Below are 20,847 nucleotides of genomic sequence, written 5' to 3' on the forward strand. Positions count from 1 at the left end.
AAGAAGCAAAAAAAAGTCAAGATCAAATGCTGTTATATATTATTAAACCAAAAAGTATTACAAAACATATCTGATATCTAACTAGGTCTTAAAGTGAATGTAATAACTGCATAATCTTTATAAAAGACATACTACAACTGCACCAAAACTGCACTGTGTACATTAAGGGCTCTGCATACCGACCTGACATATGCAGTGATGGCAACCATCGGAGGTGGTAATGTTCTGACCAGGTAACAAGGGTTTCCCGTGAAAGTCACACACTAGGAGGAATAAAGGGAACAACATGTAGGTGATGTCACTGCCATCTTGAGGAAAGTCTTCATGAGCCAAAGACCTCTTCGATGTCTGTCACTGTGTTAACCTGTGGTGAGAGGGACAGGCACCATGGTCTATTGATCCCTTCTTTGTCTCTATTTTATGGTGGTCATATCTTGCAACTTGAGCTGTTAAAAATCTTTTACTTCTGGAATATTTTATTAAATTGCTAAAATCTGCATATTGCTTAAACATCATAAACAACAGTATACAGTATTTCATTAGGATACCTTTACATTTTTGCATGAAAAAAGACTTTAAGGGTATGTGCACATTTTGCAGATTTGCCTGTAGAATTTTCTGCGCAGATTCTGCATCTCTTTGCAGAAAATGCAGGTAAAAATCCGTGCGGATCTGATGCGCTTTTTATGTGTTTTTGATGCGGATTGTCATGCGTTTTTTTCATGCGGATTTGTATGCGTTTTTGTAGGCTAAATAAAGATCTATTATTTAACAAAAAAAAAAAAAGAATTGTGATGTCATTTCTTGTCCAACCTCTTCATTTACATTCTCCATTGAAGAATAATGTTTACACACAGATAGATAGATCCATAGATAACAGATAGATAGATCTATAGATAGATATTAGATAGATAGATGATAGATAGATCTATAGGTAATACCAAGCCCAATGTTTAGTAATAAACATAATAAAATGGTACATAAAGAGTTAAATAAAGACGCACACAAAATCTGTGTTAGGCCGTGGTCACACTTGCGAGAAACTCGCACGAGTCTCGCACCTCAATATCAAGCTCTGCCGCCGGCACTAGGACTGGAGCGTTCAGCTGCATAGAAATACATGCAGCCACACACTCTGGTCTCAAGTGCCAGCGGCAGTGCTGGGTATTGATGTGAGAGACTCGTGCGAGTTTCTCACAAGTGTGACCCCTGCCTTAAACGCAATATCTGTTTAATTTAAAAAAAAATAAAAAATGGCATGGGGTCCAGCTCAATTTTCTGTGCCAGAGAGGGAAAGACAGCAACTGTGGGGCGATGTTTATAGCCTAGGAAGGGGTTAATAAGCATGGATCTTCCCAGGCTATGAATATCAGCCTGCAGCTGTATAGTTAGCCTTTGCTGGCTATTAAAATAGAGGTACCACTCCAAAAAAAGGATGTGGGGTCCCCCTATAATTAATAGCCAGAAAAGGCTCTGCAGACAGCTGCGGGCTGATATTCATAGCCTAGGAAGGGGCCATGGATATTGCCCCCCGGCTACAAACACCAGCTCACAGCCACCCCAGAAATGGTGCAACTCTAAGATGCACCAATCCGGCACTTAAACTCTCTTCCCACTGAACTGCTACTTTGGCATACAGTGTAATAGGGGGTTAATGTCACCTTTGTATTGTAAGGTGACATCAAGCCAGCTTAGTAATGGAGAGGCATCAATAAAACACCTATCCATTACTAATCCTATAGTTATGAAAGGGTTAAATAAACACACAGCCAGAATAACACACAGTTTCCCCATATTTATAGTTCTGCCAATCCATGCGACTCCCTCGGTCTCCTGCAAAAAAATAAAAAATAAAATAAACCAACACAAATACTCTCTGGTCTGACATAGTTCATTTAATAAAGAGTGTCCCACAACGAACTCCCCTATAGAGCAGTCACATCAGGAGATGTGACTGCTCTATAGGCCTCCAGTGACACACTGACAGGAGACAATGGCTGTGTTATCACTGAGGGTTCAGTGAGTTCATTGCTCTCACTGCTGTGTGAGAATTTTTCAATGCAGCGGTACCGCAGGTGACAGCGACTTCTGACGGCGGAGTGATAGAGTGCGGGAGGATACCTGCTGTCATTGTATCACCGGAACCCATGGAGAGCTGTCACATCTGCAGATGTGACAGCTCTCCATGGGAGATCATCATGGGATTCTCGTTATTACATGGATTAGATCGGAACAGGGAGTATACTGTTGGTTTATTATTTTTATTTTTGTTACAGATGATCGAGGGAGTCGGGGACTAGGTGATTGGTGTACATGTACTGTATGTGTAGTTTTTTTTTTTACACAGTAGTCGGATGATGGGACTACTGCTGTCCCATCATCCAGCTAGCTGTCACTATAGCAGGCATAGCCGGATGGGACTATTATCGGATGATACCTGCCTACCTACAGATCCGCACACACACAGACACACACACACACACAGATACACACAGCCCCGCAGACCCCCGCAGATACACACAAACACCCGCACACAGACACGCACATCTTCTCCGCACACACAGTCTCCACCCACACACAGGGTCTCCGCCCACACACTCTTCCTCCTCCCGATCTGCAGCGTTTCTCACAGGCAACTCCTCAGCAAAACAGCAGATCTTTTTAAACCTGCAGTTTTGCTGTGGATTTGCCTGACTCAATGGAAGTCAATGGGTGCAGAAATGCTGCAGATCCGCAAAAAGAATTTACATGCTGTGGAATATAAAACGCTGCAAATCTGCACATTTTTTTACACAGCATGTGCACACCAATTCTCAATTTCCCATTGACTAACATTGCTTGTGCACCAGACTGCGGATTTGATGCAATTCCTCGTGTCTAAAAACGCTGTGGAAACGCATCAAAATCGCAACAAAATCTGCAACGTGTGCACATAGCCTAACACTTCAAGTAGCAATGCTGAAAAGTTTTAATTGTAACCATCCAAAACAATTCACACACTGTATGATATCTTGGTAATCGACATTCATCAAACATACAGATCCCATATGAATTAAAAGAAACTAAGCATGGAGCACAAGCTGAGGGAGAAATGACAGCAGTCACTGTGCAGGCCCCCCAGACCTTTGATGCTGTGACTAGTTGAGGGTGTGTCGATTTCTCTGGACTAATCCTTTTCATCATGTAAGCACACGCCTGTGTGCGTAAGCGACATGAATTGAAAGAGCGATGTCACCAAATTTTGCACGTGTACAATCCTCTCCCTCCCTGAGAATGCACAATGAAGCCGGGTGTAGGTTCCAGGCTTCATCGTCAAACTGTGCATGCCCAGTAAGGCAGCAGTGATGATGGAGCAGCATTTTTGCTGCGTTTTTGCAGCGTTTTTTCAACACCCATTCAAGCCAATGTGTGAAAAACGCTGCAAAAACGCTGAAAGAAGTGACATGCTCTATGTAAAAAAAATGCAGCAAAGCACAAAATACCCATGACACAAAAAAACAATGTGTGTGCATGAGATTTCTGAAATCTCATAGTCTTTGCTGGTATTGCAAAAAGCAGCTGAAAATTAGCATAAAAAAACCAGCATAAACGCCCTGTGTGAACTTACCCTACAGCAGCGATCAACGTTCACTATCAAAAGCAGATGGAGGCTATGTAATGAAGCTGGCAAACACCTTGACACACTCTGTCATATATATATATATCTGTCATGGAGCACTAAGGAATCGAATATATTACAACTGATATTATAGGGTATATACTTTGTATGTAGTGCCCCTTTTCTATTGGAAATTGAATCATATAAAGGGTTGTCTTACAGTATTTCACTTTTCTAACATCCACCGTATTTTGCCATGGAGAGCTATTTGACATATTATGGTATATACATATGGTATACTGTATATACTGGATACTGTCACTATTTTTAAATATTAAACAAAATTTTATATGAACCATTTTGGACATTTTTACACATTCCCTCAATAATTATGAACTCAAAAGCAACTGGGCAAACTTATCTCTGGCAGTCCCGATTACAGTCTGGAATGCATGAATATAACAAAAATGTTTCCTCCCTTTAGATGCCTTGCTAATCCTATACTACAGCTGCCTTTAGTTGCTGCATGTTTGTAGGTCTTTCTACCATTACTTTAGACTTCAGTTGGTGTGATACGCATACTTATACTGTTCTCTTCCCAACATTCTGATACAACAAATCTTGGCTGTATCTACAGAAAGGATTTTGTTTTAGAACTCAACAATTACTAGTCTAATCTTGGATTTTTGCTCTTTTTATTCTTGATCGTTACCAGTGGTTTGTTCAGTAATAATACACCAACCTCCTTGAGTACGTCCTTGACTTGAAAATTCTACAATCATCCACTTTGGAGGTCTTTTATGCTTTTGAATTGGTAATTCCCAAAGTTCCTTCTTTCTCACTGATATGTTTTTTTATGTTTGTAAGCAGGAGTGCAAATACAACAGCACAGAGAATGAGGAGACGGTGGCAACCTAACCAACACTTATTTATTTGATTAACACAACTAAAGGGATGCCTATGGCACAATATCAATGAATATAAAAAAAGCAATGAAAATACAGTAAATCTAACTACGCAGAATATTTATACAATTCTAACTGCACACTCCTATTCCTGTTATTACAACTATACACTAGTATCATCAAAGGCATCTTGGTCCTAATGTCTTAACCCTAAGTGCGTCACCGACTTTATCAGGTCCGTTGCCATTGCCACTGGGTATGATACAGGACCTAAGAAGAGTCAATGGTACTCCGCCGTTAAAATACAAGTCCTGGTCATAAAGGTAACTTTGCATGTCCCTCAAGCTGACCGCCTCTGTTCCCTGAAGCATGGTCCTGGTCCCTACTTTTTGTACCGTACATCTTCACTGGAGGTTACAGCTCGCACGTACGTCCTTTTCCTATGATCTGGTGGTCTTCCTTTTGTTTTTGGCTCTGCTTACTAGGTTTCTGTCTCCAGTCCTGACCACACAAGTCTGGCCTCTTGGCTACTTCACTCGGATCTGGTCTCTCGGTTCCTTTACTCGGGTCTGATCTCCTGGTTCCTTCACTAGGGTCTGGTCTCACATAATGGCAGCTATAAGACAACTCCATGGCCTCACACGTCTGTCCTACTACAGGTCCATGTGTTGACTCTTCCTTTTCACCACCCCCCTGAGCCTTTCATAATTATTAACCACACCAAATCTACCACCTGATCTGGTGTCTCATTCAACCTCTTCCCCTCAGGAACCAGGTATTTCATCTTAAAGTTCCTGTTGATGCGGCTCTTGCTACTTTCACTCATCTACAATACTTAACCAGTAGATGAAGACTCTTATTTGCAGACACGCCACTAGGCCTCAAACTGAGGGAATCTCTCTTTGTCCACCTCCTTATATGTTTTTTTATTTTTACAGAAAAATGATGGCGACCTTTACGTGAGCAAATCTTCTGACCACATATTGAGAGCTACTTAACCCCTTTCAGATGTTAGGCGTAATAGTACAACAGGAGCTGAGCGCATATCTGTCGTGACAAATGATGGCTGTGTTATTCAGCGAGCTCTGCCCCCATATGTTATCCTTTTAAATGCCACTTTCAATCTCTGACACTGGCATGTGCAGCATGAGGTCTGGGAGATGCATTGTACTAACCACCCAATGCCCCCACCCTAAGGCTAAGTGCACAAATCAGGATTCTTTGCAGAAATTTCCTGAACAAAACCGGACTTTTTCTGCAGGAAATTCGCATGCGTTTTTTTTTTCGCATTTTATCACGTTTTTGGCATTTTTTTTGGCGGATTTTTTGCGTTTTTTTCCGGAGCTTTCCCAATTCAATAATATAGCGGCAAAACTGCAAAAAAATCCGCAAAACTAATGAACATGCTGCGTTTTTTTCCGCGATGTGTTTTTTGCGCACAAAAATTGTGGATTGCATTCTAATAATAGGATGCTTAGTATATGTGTTTTTTTTGTGGTTTTATCATGTTTTTATAGAGAAAAACAGCGAAAAAAACGCAAAAAATCCTGAACGTGTGCATACAGCCTAAATGTGATCAGAGGGTGCTGATGGGCTGCCATAACAGCTGGGTGGTCTACTAAAAGCATCCATGTCTGTCAATGACAGTACTTCACTGATATAGTAGTGCTATATATGCTATATACAGCACTACTATGATATTGCCCTAGCAATAAAGTGGGACATGTTAGGAGTAATTGTCCCAATAAAAGGAAAGGTTTTACTACAGCTTCTCACTGTAGGCAATCACGTCACTATGGGACTCAGAGACAATAGAGCTGAAATAACACTGGTGCGTCCAGAATAAATGAATCCTTAGGTCAACTATATTTGTACTGGGAGGTGATGTGTGAGCAGTACTGCACCTCTTGTGGTGTTGAACTCTTATAGGTAGACCATGTCATGAAGATGGAGAGGGCCTGTCTGTGACAATACACATCAGCTCATTGTGTAGACATTTTTCAAATCCATTTTACTGGTTTACAAACACTAAATTAAGAATATATGTACAGTTGGATCCAGAAGTGCCATATATAAAATATACTTGTGGATCCGACTGTACATATCATATTTATTGTTCTTGTATGTTCTTATTTGTCATAATCATTAACCCAAATGTATGCTTTTTTTTTATAGAGCAAGTGCAAAATACATTTTGGGAAAAGAACTGACATTGCTATTTGTAACCATAACTTATGTTAGAAGTTTACCTGGACAGGTGGGGCAACACTGGCCTGGTGTGGTTACTGGATTGCCGCAAGCAGCAGCTGGGCATTGCACAGGTAAACATCGCACCAGGTTATTCTGCAAAAGAACAAGAAATATTACTAGAAGGAGAAAAAAATCTAAGATGGTATTTACTCTAAATCAGAAGACATTCGTCCAAGGTTTTCAAAATATCTCTCTGTATATAATTACTTGTATAAGTAAGCTTGGTGCTAAGATATGATCTATTTAACCCCTTACTGCAGAATAACTTCTTGTTGATTAGATTCTTACGGCAATGTCTTCTCTGTAAGGGCTTGCTTTTTTGTGGGTTGAATTGTAGTTTTAAAGGGAATCTGTCACCCCAAAAATCGTATATGAGATAAAGCCACCGGCATCAGTGTCTTATCTACAGCATTCTGTAATGCTGTAGATAAGCCCCCGATGTAACCTGAAAGATAAGAAAAACAGATTATATTATACTCCTCCATGGGCGGTCCTGCTGCAGTCCAGGTCCGATGGGCGTCGCGGTCCGGGTCTGGCATCTCCTATCTTCATACAATGATGTCCTCTTCTTGTCTTCTTGCTGCGGCTTCGGCGCAGGCGTACTTTGTCTGCCCTGTTGAGGGCAAAGTACTGCAGTGCGCAGGCACCGGGAAAGGTCAGAGAGGCCCGGCGCCTGCGCACTGCCGTACTTTGCTCTGCCCTTAACAGCCTTCGCCGGATACGCGGCAGGAAGACAAGAGGAGGATGGGATCGTATGAAGATGGGAGCCGCCGGACCCGGACCGTGATGCCCATCAGACCCGGACCGCACCGGGACCGCCCCTGCGTGAGTATAATATAACCTGTTTTTCTTACCTTTCAGGTTACATCGGGGGCTTATCTACAGCATTACAGAATACTGTAGATAAGCCCCTGATGCCGGTAGCCTTATCTCATATATGATTTTTGGGGTGACAGATTCCCTTTAAATCTTGAAATTTAATTTATCATAAGACAAAAGCAATTGCGCCATTGTTGCTCAGGTTTTATTTTAGCAAGTTTGTTGGTATAAATGACATGTTAACTTTATTTTACAGATCAGTCCAATTGAGGGGATGCAACAGTGATGTGTAAAGAAAATTAACTTGAGTTGCCATATCCTGACATAACTTTTTAATTTTCCTGTTGATGTAACTTTTTTACTCAATGAAGTACCATTTTTATTTGTAACTTTATTCTGAGGCTCATTTGACCTTTTAGATCACTTATTATTATTTCATTTTGGGGGGGATGTTAGATACCTATAAAAACAGCTTTTCTGACGTTGTTATTGTTTTTATTTTATTTCTGGCATTTTTACAGAATCCACAAATAAAAGATTTCTAAAATACTTTTGAGAATTTTTACAGATATAACAAAAATGTTAATTTTGTTTATTTACAGAATTTTTATGTTTTTTGGGTTATTTTATCTTTAATTGCAGGTACAATATACTGCAATACTGCTGTGCTGCAATGAATAGCAAAAGTAGCAATCTCCACAAAGCTGGTAGACACACAGACATTCAGCATGTAATCCTAGACCAGTCTTAAGATGCCCCAAGGTTGTCACAATGGCTCATGCTGGGTAACAAATTTGATACATCTTGCACTTTTGTCTAACTTTAAATCACCTTTTGATTGGCTTACGTTAAGTGAAAATTTTGGTGCAAATATGTTGCATAATGTCGCATATTGAAGAGTACCAATCACCAAACTAGAGCTGCCCTTTTTATTTAACAAAATAGTGGGTTACCCCAGTCTGGTGAGTTGTTTAAATGTAACCTAGTAACAATACCCCACATAAGTAGCCCTAATTTTCCTTGAGAGGGCCAAACTTTTTAGCAAAGTCAGGCCCGAACTTCTGGGTTCAGTAACAGTTTAATAAATTATGCAGCTGCCCTGGATCAGTGGAAAGAGGTTGATCTCACAGACCTCACTCTTTCACAGCAAAAAAGGCCACAGAGGGTTGTGGGATCCCGCTCTGCAAGTCAGAATCCCACAACCTGGACTGTGCTAGAAAATCAGGCCCTTTTGGAGTACATAATGAGCACTTGGATCGCCCCCCAAGGGCCATGGGATACTCGGTACTGGGTCCGATGTTCACTGGGGGATGTCACGGTGGCTGACCCGGTCCATGGCCCTGGGACGTCCGTATAAAAGGGAAAGGTCTTTAAAGGGAAAAAGTTTATGTTTATGATGCCACCTGTGGTATTCGGTGAGGGTGACCGACGCTGCTTTAAAAGGTCCGCTGGGGTGATGTTATTGCAGCTAGATGGTATACCTTCCCAAAGGTGAAGTATGTCCCCAGGGCTTCCAGGTGTGTAGATGGTGGTATGGTGAGAGGCGCAGAGAAGAACGAGGACACAAGGTTGCAGTCTCTTTTCCTTTGCTGAAGACTTCAGCATCCACAGTCCAGGGTACCAGATCACAGGACAGGCAGAGTCCGGCCTGCTTGGAGGCAAGTCCAGAGTTCCCTTGTCCAGGTGGAAATCAGTAGCCTTCCCTTGCACTGCAGTGGTGCAGTTCCTGACTGCCTATGGCTTCACATAAGGGTCTCACAGATGTGGTGTTTCGTTCTCTCTGTCCCCCATATAGGATAGAACAAAACCCATATGACTGGTGACTTGAGCCTGTTTATAGGGTCTCTTATACAACCCGGCTCTGTAGGTCTCACCGTGCCTCCTGGGTGTAGGTGCGGACAGGTAACCTGCAATTAGCTGTCCTGCCGGTCTCTGAAATAAGGCGTAGAGGTCCTTACTCCCTCGGTGTTCCGGCTATCGGGATTTTGTGCCTTAGAAGGAGGCAGCCTGAGCGGGCTGGTCCCCTTCTGGTATCCTCTCCTTTGCTTCGACTTCTTTCATGCTCACTGCAATACAATTCTACCTTTCAATGTCTCTTTCTGGGAGCTGCAGCTCTGAGGGCATGCACAGCTCCATTAATCTTCTGTCCTCCTCAGAGTACTGTCTGGAACTCCCTCCAGAACTCCTGTCTGGAACTCTGTCAGGAACTCACTTCTATTTGGAACTAACTAACTTTCCCTAAAGACTACCAGATATATATATATATATATATATATATATATATATATATATATATATATAGGGAGTGACCTAATAAATAGGAGCAGAAGTTCCCCCTGGTGGCCAGGAGTGTGAACTGTGTTGCATGTTTGTGATACCTGGATGCAGTTATCCTTCTTTGCCTCCAAACGTAGCATCACTCTCCCCAAGAGGAAAGCAATACCACTGCGACGACCAGGACCCTGGGGCGCAGCACACTTCTGAGGGGTTTTGTTACTAGATTAAATCATGTGAGAGGCCTTCCATCTCTTGTAATAATCTAGTTGCCCGCCTTTGAAATGACTCTAATTTCTGAATATCCTTTTTAAAATGTAGTTAGAAAAAATGGAACAGCACTTGTAATGAATGGCTGCAAAGCCTCCCAGCAATTAATCCATATATTTGCCATTATTCAAAAAAGAAAAAATGTAGTGATCAAAACTGGATCCCATATTCTAGATGTGGCTTCACAAGTGTTGGGTAACTTTACGCTGGTTATCAATCCCATTCACTTTGCTGGCACTGTAAGATACTTCGTTTTGATGGAGTGAAAATATGCAGTGTCAAAACTCACCACGGTCTCATCGTGGGAGTGTAGCTTTATACATTCTATGGTGGGATAATATGGTACTATGTAATGCAGCTCTGGATCAAATAAATTTTAAAAAGAGAAATCTACTATGTGAACGTGTGATTTTACTTCCATTTTAATAATAATAATAATAATCTTTTATTTTTATATAGCGCTAACATATTCCGCAATGCTTTAGGCTGTGTGCACACGATGCGGAATTTGTCCGGATCCGCAGCGGATTTTTCCGTGCATAAACACTGCAGTTCCGCTCAGTGATTTACAGTACAATGTAAATCAATAGGGAAAAAAAAGCTGTGCTAATGGTGCGGAAAAATCCGCACTGAATCCGCTGCGGATTAAAAAGAAGTAGCATGCTACATCTTTTGTGCGGAACTGCAGCGTTTCTGCACCCCTCCATTATAGAAATCCGCAGTGGGAAAAACCGCAGAAAATCCGCATTAATTCCGCATCTGTAGTTTCTGCCAGATGTGGATTTTGTGTGGAAAATTCTGCACCCCAATCCGCAACGTGTGCACATAGCCATACAGTTTGCACACATTATTATCGCTATCCCCGATGGAGCTCACAATCTAAATTCCCTATCAGTAGGTCTTTGGTATGTGGAAGGAAACCAGAGAACCCGGAGGAAACCCACGTAAACACGGGGAGAACATACAAACTCCATGCAGATGTTGTTCAAGGTGGGATTAGAACCCAGGACCCCAGCGCTGCAAGGCTGCAGTGTTATCCTCTGAGCCCCCATGCTTCCATTTTGCCGTAGATCTCTTTGTGTGATGCTTGTGCTGAATCGTGATGTACCGTCACCCAATATATAATCATGGCTTAAGTCACGTATGGATTAGAAGAAAGCATTTGTAATGGTTCCTATCCGTATATCTTACATTACTGCACCCTCGTAATTCCTCACCTAACATAAAATTCTTGCAATTGCCTATTAGACAATGGACACTGTATAAGCTATAAAGAATTTTAGTTAGGCAATCTGCACTAAGCAAGCAACACCCCTTATCTTCTCAGCTATTCCCATTACACAGTGGCCTCATTCACTCCCTATATTGTGACCTGCAGATCCATGCTATTAAGAACAAGAACATGACATGGCAAAAGAACTTCATGCTTAGGCTGGGAGCTTTAAGGAGAGATGCTATTCAGTGCTGGAGCTCCAATCTGTTAATATTCTCCAACCTTTGTCTCTTTTTCCACTCTTAGTCCTAACACAGTATATTGATCAATAGTCACAAGGCTTACGTTGGGCACTCACCAAACAGGAACAGTTCACACAAGCATTGCTCTGTGAAAGGAAGTAGTCTCCATCTCTGTAAGCTACGCCTTCATATTCACATCCTGGAATCAATACAGTGGAAAATGAAGAATAATGAATATTGATTGCTAGAGACCTAGAAGGGGTTACCTTGACTCTGATAAGGCAGCACTGGTGATTGAACTATACAAACAAAACGTGTTATTTCACACCTAACTTGACATTGGTCAATGGCTTCTGCAATGCTAAGGTATCTTACTTCTCTTAAATGAGCTAGCCTTTTGTGACAAGTTATCAACATGGCGAGCAGTGAGTCATGATGACCATTTGCTATAGCTGTATATGGATTTAAGACCCCAATACACATTAGACTAAAGTCGAAATCAACAGTTTTGGCAGGTGCCGGACGACTGATGGTTGGGAGAGATGTTGATTGCCCATGTCCACTTTCAGACTGCCATTACATAAACACACAAATTGCTGTCCAAGGTCAGCGTGGGGCATCAAATATAATTAACAGTTTGACTAAAAGGTAACAAATTCCTTAACTAAAGACCAAAAAATTAACTTTTATTATTAATTACTAAAGGAACAAGACTATTAAAAATTGAACAAAGTCAGTTTCACTTGGTGGACATTAGCATACTAATAATATCTATATACCTTTTAGCCTCCCCTCAATCCCCTGATGACGCCAGTGGTACTGGTGAAACATGTTGTCGAGGCTCAGGGCAGTTTTTAGGATATAGATAGCGGCCGCACCTGGATCCACATGCCTAAATGAAATGATATGAGTACAGTATATAGGTAGGACCATTAGCACTAGATACAGGACGGAAGATTACTTCATTATTAGTATGCTAGCGTCCACCAAGTGACTCTGTGCGATTTCTAATAGTCTTGTTCCTTTAGTAATTAATAATAAAAGTTAATTTTTAGTTCTTTAGTTAAGGGATTTGTTGCCTTTTAGGCAAACTGTTAATTATCTTTCAGACTGCCAATCACATTGTTCTTCCAGTGAAAAGCCACCGGCTGTCAGGTAGTGTCGGCTGAGATGGCTTTAGTCTCACCTTGCTGGCACGCAGCACAGCATTGTCCAGGTGGGGTGTACTTCTTTATACAGGTCACTTCTGGGCAGCGCTCCCTCATACACTGGACTGTTCCATTCTAGCAAAAAACATATTTGTATATATTATGTATTTCGTTCTTATTTATTTGCATTTATTTACGGTAATTTATTTATTTTACTCACTTATAAAATGCTATTAATTCCACAGCGCTTTTACAGACATCATCATCATTGTCCCCAATGGGGCTCACAATCTAAATTCCCTATCAGTATGACTTCTGAGTGTGGGAGGAAACCCACGTAAACACGGGGAGAACATACAAACTTCTTACAGATTTTGTCCTTGATGGGATTTGAACCCAGGACTCCAGCACCGCAAGGATGCAGTGCTAACCACTGAGGGACCGTAAACAATTTTACCTAGACGTGGTTCATTCATGCAGATTTTATCTATGGCAAAAAAATGAAATATATAATAAAGAAAACTAGAAGTCTAAACGACTGCATGGTATTGTATGTGATTGTAATATTAATCTATAGAAACTTTTAGCTTCTAAGTAGTCCTTCTGCTCATTGTAGACATGAAGTCTCATGTTAATTTTCATAATTGTGGCTGTAGAGTCTCTTTTTATAATATATGTTTGTAAATACGTCGCCGTTACTTTTTTGCCCATGTATCCACGAATCTGTCCTATTTCTCTGCTATCTGAACCCGTCTATCAGCTCTATTTACAACAGTATACTCTACACTGGTCTTTTCCTATTTATATCTGTAACTTTATACTGTATCTATCCTGTTCTTTCTCCTGGTGTTTGTATACTCTACAGTATGTCTCCTTTTTCTTCTAATGTGCCTTTATAAAAAAGAAAGCCATCATTAAAGTTTGATCCTTTAAAAGTACCACTCCAGAGTATTTTTTATATTTCTCATCATATAGATAACACTAATGTACATTTCCTATGTGTAGTCAAATACTTACCGATCACCATCTTCTGCTAGTCCCAGCTCCGCTCTAGTCCTTTTATGCACCACGTGAGCAGAGTTGTGACTTGTCATATTGGCACAACGGAAGTCATGTCTCAACGTAAGTCTATAAGACTCAGAACGATAGAAAGTAACAGTTGGTAGTGACTTCTGGCCAGCTAGAGCTGCAGTCACAAGATGGTGGAGAGGGACTAGAGCATCACTAGAAACAGTAAAAGATGGCCACTGGTAAGTATTTTACTGCGCACAGGGAACATACAGTCATGGTCGTAAGTGTTAGCACCCTTGAAAATGGTCTGAGGACTTTAGAACCAAAATTGTTGAACAATATCAACAATCTCAAGATTACAAGTACATCTCCAGAGATCTTGATGTTCCTATGTCCACTGTGAGCAACATAATCAAGAAGTTTACAACTCATAGCACTGTAGCTAATCTCCCTGCATGTGGATTGCAGCGAAAAATTGATGAATGGTTGTAACACAGGATAGTTTGGATGATAGATAACCAGCCTCAATCAAGGGCCAAATATATTCAAGCTGTCCTGCAGGCTCAGGATTCATCAGTGTTAACGCAAACTATTTGTAGTCATTTGAATGAAATGAAACGCTATGGCAGGAGACCCAGGAGGACCCCAGTGCTGACACAGAGACATAAAAAAACTAGACTGCAGTTTGCCAAAAATGTACATGAGTAAGTCAAAATCCTTCTGCAAAAGCATCTTATGGACAGATGGGACCAAGAGAAGTCTTTTTGGTAAAGCACATCATTTTACTGTTTACCGAAAACTGAATGAGGCCTACAAAGAAAAGAACACAGTCCCTATAGTGATACATCTTTTTCTGTCTCTGGCACTGGGTGCCTTGACTGTGTACAAGGCATTATGATATATAAAGATTACCAAAGAATTTTGGGTCTCAATGTAATGCCCAGTGTCAGAAAGTTGAGTTTGTGTAATAGGTCCTTGGTCTTCCAGCAGGACAATGACCCCAAAGATACTTCAAGAAGCTCCCAGAAATGGATGGAAACAAAGCGTTGGAGAGTTCTGAAGTGACCAGAAATGAGTCCAGATCTAAATCCCATTGCACATCTGTGGAGAGATCTTAAAATTGCTGTCAGGAGAAGGCACCCTTCACATATGAGAGCAGTTTGCAAATAAAGAGTAGCCCAAAATTCTAGTTGAGAGGTGCAATAAGCGATTGATTGCAGTTATTTATTCTGACGGGTGTGCAACGAAATATTAAGCTGAGGGTGCCAACAATTTTGTCTGGCCGATTTTTTTTTTTTTTTGTGAAATTATGTCCATTTTGCCTTCTTTCCTTCTGTTTTTGTGTTGTTCCAATACACACAAAGAAAATAAACATATGCATAACAAAATATGTGTAATTGCAATAATTTTATGGCAGAAACACTTCATTTTCTGGAACAATTTCAAGAATGTTAACACTTTCAGCCATGACTGATATTACTGATACCTATCCAACTGTACTTTAAGCACACTAAATATACCATATGTTTCATAGAATTTGCAGACAATCGCCATAGATTATAAAGTCATTGAATTGGTTTATTTGTTTTCTAAAAGCTATACTTATGGTTAAGGACTGGAACAGTACTTAGGTATAACAATGTGGTAATCATAATGGTAATTAATCAAAATTTTATTCAACCCAGCACAAAAAGAAAACTAAACACTCGCTGATCGTGAGCAGTTGACCAATGCAATAACAAGACTCTGTAGGTTTATATGCAATCCAGCACCTGACTTTATAATTAGTAGTCCACACAGATGTTTCTTTAACGCTCACGCATTTCAAACCCGATGGTTATTACAGCATATAACACACTTACAGTTTTAGAGTCCAGGAAAACTATGACATATGTAATACTACACTCCTAACAGAAAAACTGTAATACGACCTGGAATTTATTGACTGGTACTACAACACGCATTCACATTACATTCTCTACATACATTGCCTTGCGAAAGTATTCGGCTCTCTGGAACTTTTCAACTTTTTCCCACATATCATGCTTTAAACATGAAGATACCAAATGTAAATTTTTGGTGAAGAATCAACAACAAGTGAAACATAATTATGAAGTTAAACGAAAGTTATAGGTTACTTTAAATTTTTGTGGAAAATCAAAAACCCCTTTAACTTAATACTTTGTTGCACCACCTTTTGCTGCGATAACAGCTGCAAGTCGCTTGGGGTATGTCTCTATCAGTTTTGTACACTGAGAGACTGAAATTCTTGCCCATTCTTCCTTGGCAAACAGCTCGAGCTCAGTGAGGTTTGATGGAGATCGTTTGTGAACAGCGGTTATCAGCTCTTTCCACAGATTCTCGATTAGACTGAGGTCTGGACTTTGACTTGGCCATTCTAACACCTGGATACGTTTATTTGTGAACCATTCCATTGTAGAGTTTGCTTTATGTTTGGGATCATTGTCTTGTTGGAAGACAAATCTCCATCCCAGTCTCAGGTCTTTTGCAGACTCCAACAGGTTTTCTTCAAGAATGGTCCTGTATTTGGCTACATCCATGTTCTCATAAATTTTAAGCATCTTCCCTGTCCCTGCTGAAGAAAAGCAGGCCCAAACCATGATGCTGCCACCACCATGTTTGACAGTGGGGATGGTGTGTTCAGGGTGATGAGCTCTGCTGCCTTTACGCCAAACATATCATTTGCCATTGTTGCAAAAAAGTTCTATTTTGGTTTCATCTGACCGTAGCACCTTCTTCCACATGTTTGGTGTGTCTTCCAGGTGACTTGTTGCAAATTTTAAACAACACTTTTTATGGATATCTTTGAGAAATGGCTTTCTTCTTGCCACTCTTCCATAAAGGCAAGATTTGTGCAGTGTACGACTGATTGTTGTCCTATGGACAGACTGTCCCACCTCAGCTGTAGATCTCTGCAGTTCATCCAGAGTGATCAGGGGCCTCTTGGCTGCATCTCTGATCAGTCTTCTCCTTGTTTGAGATGAAAGTTTAGAGGGATGACTGGGTCTTGGTAGATTTGCAGTGGTATGATACTCCTTCCATTTCAATATGATCGCTTTGGAAATCATTTTGTATCCAAATCCGGCTTTAAACTTCTCCACAACAGTATCACAGACCTGCCTGTTGTGTTCCTTGGTCTTTATGATGCTCTCTGTGCTTCAAACAGAACCCTGAGACTATCACAGAGCAGGTGCATTTATACGGAGACTTGATTACACACAGGTGGATTATCATCATTAGGCATATAGGACAACATTGGATCATTCACAAGGAACTTCTGGAGTGAGTTTGCTGCACTGAAAGTAAAGGGGCCGAATAATATTGCACGCCCTACTTTTCAGTTTTTGAATTTCCACAAAAATTTAAAATAACCAATAAATTTCGTTCAATTTCACAATTGTGGTCCACTTGTTGTTGATTCTTCACCAAAAATTTACATTTGGCACCTTTATGTTTGAAGCATGATATGTGGGAAAAGGTTGAAAAGTTCCAGGGAGCCGAATACTTTCGCAAGGCACTGTATGTAATAATGACATATCAGTGAAGACATGGCCAGCATTTTCAGTGACTCAATCTCAGTAACGTGTTGTTGATCTTACAGTTTACTTTAAGTCATTTTTCTTCATTTATACATATCCAAAATCCTATGCTCATAAAGTATAAAATATATTGTCATTATGATTGTAACACCATTTTTATTTTATAAGCCCCAAATGCCCTTATTCTCCTACTCCAGGACTTAAACACATTAGATTGTAAATACCATTACAAATAATATAGGCATTTTTTTTATTGTTACCAAGATTCAATTTAATTGGGGACAGCGCCATACAGGAAACCTCTTCTAGAAGATTTTTTGGGTTGCTTCCCACTGGTTGAGAAAAGCATCACCTGCATTGGATAGGGGCAATAGTCTGGATAGTAAATCCACATAGAATCCATGCTTTAAGACATAACACTGCACTTCTAGTGGTTGTCAGGTCTAAAATGATAAGTCTGCAGACACTTTGTGTGACTGCAGACTTATAAACCCCCCCCAGCTCATGTATTGTGCGCTGCGAGGATTCGCCGGTTTCTGAGTCAGGAAGCGCGGTGATGAAAGTGATATGCATACTCCAAAGCAGAAGATGTCTAGTGGGTATGCCCACTAGATGCATACACCCACTGGACAGCCTTGTCCACTAGATGGACACACCCATTGGGCAGCCTTGTTCACTAGATGGACGCACCCACTGGACAGCCTTGTCCACTAGATGGCCAAGCCCTTGCGACTAGAGTTGAGCGACCTTGACCTTTTTAGAGTCGAGCCGGGTTTTGCGAAACCCGACTATGTCCAAAGTCGGGTCGAGTGAAATCGGCCGATTATGACGTAAAGTCGGGATCGACCGAAACACGAAACCCAATGCAAGTCAATGGGGCAGCATAGTCGGCAGTGAGTGGGGGCCAGGAAAACACCTAGAGTGGCCATTTTAATGTCAAAACCATCCATTCTTCTTAATGAAGCTTGTCAAGCGTAATTTACCTTATAATAATTGGAAGGCATTTGAAATTGGGGGTCATTTGGCTAAAGTTGTGGGGGGTAGGGCTGGTTCAAGTAATTAGTGGGCCCAGGAAATCTGGACCACGTCACGGCAGTGGAGCAGGGAGAGGTAAGTATTTCAACTTTGCAAGTGCTGTGAACCTGAGCAAGCAGGGGGGGCCCACTCGTTGGCATTGGCACTGGCACAGGGCCCCTCAAAGTACAGCGGTGTGTTTGCACGGCGGGGGCGCCTCCCACCGGCAGCAACACTTTTGCGTACTATGAGAGGCCCTGTGCCAGTGACGTCGCCAACTAGTATTCCTCCCCCCACCTGATGAAGGAACCTGCACTTTCATCTGCACCTTCCTCTTTGTCCCCGTGTAAGGTGGTATGGTATGCGGGAAGAGCAACCTGACTTTCAGCAGGGTCACAATGTTGTTGTGTAGCGTGCACGGGGAATGTTGCCTTATGGGTCAATGTACCAGCAGACTCATCTATCACTGGCTGGGCAATGGGCACGATGAAGTGGAAACACAGATATAGGCCCAAAGAAGAAAGTGGGCTAAATGCAGTTCAAAATTGGTAACACAGGAATAACCAGGGGGCATTGCAGTGGAGGACAACTGGAATGAGAGGCTGACACAGAGAGTAGGGCCAAATCAGTAAGTAGTCGAAATGCAGTTCAAAATTGGCAACCGTAGTAAACAGGCGGCACAGCTTTGTTCAGTGGAGGAGAACAGCAAGGAGTGGCAGACACCGATAGTAGGCCCCAAACCAACTAGTACGCCAAATGCAGTTGTTCCATTTAACCACAATTTAATGAGAGCCTGAAGATAGAAGCTCAGGAAAGGCAACCTGGGGAACACCTTGGAGTGTAACACACCATCTCTCTCCACCCCATACCCATTTTGTATGGCCTAATGCAGTGTACTTTTCTACAACTACTAAACGAGAGTCGGAAGACCGAAGCAATGGCAAGGAAACCTGGGGAACACCTTAGAGTGTAACACACCCTCTCTCTACACCCCATACCCAATTTGAAGGCCTAATGCAGTGTAGTTTCCAAGAACTACTAAACGAGAGCCGGAAGATCGAAGCTCAGGAAAGGCAACCTGGGGAACACCTTGGAGTGTAACACACCCTCTCGCTACACCCCATACCCAATTTGAAGGCCTAATGCAGCGTAGTTTCCAACAACTACTAAACGAGAGCCGGAAGATCGAAGCTCAGGAAAGGCAACCTGGGGAACACCTTGGAGTGTAACAAACCCTCTCTCTACACCCCATACCCAATTTGTAGGCCTAATGCAGCGTAGTTTCCGACAACTACTAAACGAGAGCATGAAGATCGAAGCTCAGGAAAGGCAACCTGGGGAACACCTTGGAGTGTAACACACCCTCTCTCTACACCCCATACCCAATTTGTAGGCCTAATGCAGCGTAGTTTCCGACAACTACTAAACGAGAGCCGGAATATCGAAGCTCAGGAAAGGCAACCTGGGGAACACCTTGGAGTGTAACACACCCTCTCTCTACGCCCCATACCCAATTTGTAGGCCTAATGCAGCGTAGTTTCCGACAACTACTAAACGAGAGCCGGAATATCGAAGCTCAGGAAAGGCAACCTGGGGAACACCTTGGAGTGTAACACACCCTCTCTCTACACCCCATACCCAATTTGAAGGCCTAATGCAGTGTAGTTTCCAAGAACTACTAAACGAGAGCCGGAAGATCGAAGCTCAGGAAAGGCAACCTGGGGAACACCTTGGAGTGTAACACACCCTCTCGCTACACCCCATACCCAATTTGAAGGCCTAATGCAGCGTAGTTTCCAACAACTACTAAACGAGAGCCGGAAGATCGAAGCTCAGGAAAGGCAACCTGGGGAACACCTTGGAGTGGAACACACCATCTCTCTACACCCCATACCCAATTTGAAGGCCTAATGCAGAGTAGTTTCCAAGAACTACTAAACGAGAGCCGGAAGATCGAAGCTCAGGAAAGGCAACCTGGGGAACACCTTGGAGTGTAACACAACGTCTCTCTACACGACGGAAGGGCTGATTCTTAGGAAGGAAGGCTGTTGGAAATAAGCATTGCGCGTCCGAGGGTGATTAGATTCTTATTAGGTATATACTCACCCTCGGACGCGCCCTGCTTCTTTATTTGGAATGAATGTTTATTTGCAATGTGGTGTTGACTTTCTCTATTATTTTGGTAATTAATGATTTTATTATTTTCATTATTTTGCATCTTCTCGGCAATAATATAAAGAAGACGCGACAGGACAACACTCGGTGGATGCCATATGTGTGTTTTCAATTTAAAAAAACTTTCAGTTAACTACTTGCAGGAGAAAGTAATTGTAGCTGGTGGCCATTTTTAGTACTGTACCAGATTAGAGTTGTGTGTTTGTTTTTAATGTTAAAATGTCTGCATTTGATATCTCACCAGTATTTTCTTTTTTATAAGCAAAATACTTATTTTTATATTTTCTGATGTTGGTTCCAGGGGTACACGGCCAGCAGTGCCCTGGTCAGTGTAGTAGTAGTTGAAAGAATGGACCGCAGACAGGCAT

At 41.7% G+C, this 20,847-nt stretch overlaps 1 protein-coding gene across 1 annotated transcript in view; it reads right to left on the reverse strand.

The window, feature by feature from the left end:
• KCP (kielin cysteine rich BMP regulator) overlaps positions 1-20,847 on the reverse strand; it is a 176,799-nt gene that overhangs the window by 65,788 nt on the left and 90,164 nt on the right. Inside the window, exons 10-13 of the mRNA XM_069765428.1 lie at positions 12,758-12,854; positions 11,688-11,770; positions 6,753-6,846; positions 184-263 (exon numbers count right to left, since the gene is read on the reverse strand). Coding sequence (XP_069621529.1) covers positions 184-263; positions 6,753-6,846; positions 11,688-11,770; positions 12,758-12,854 — 354 coding nt within the window. The remainder of the gene's footprint in view (positions 1-183; positions 264-6,752; positions 6,847-11,687; positions 11,771-12,757; positions 12,855-20,847) is intronic.

This window comes from Ranitomeya imitator, chromosome 4 (assembly GCF_032444005.1).
Source record: "Ranitomeya imitator isolate aRanImi1 chromosome 4, aRanImi1.pri, whole genome shotgun sequence".
Classification (NCBI taxonomy): Eukaryota; Metazoa; Chordata; class Amphibia; order Anura; family Dendrobatidae; genus Ranitomeya; species Ranitomeya imitator.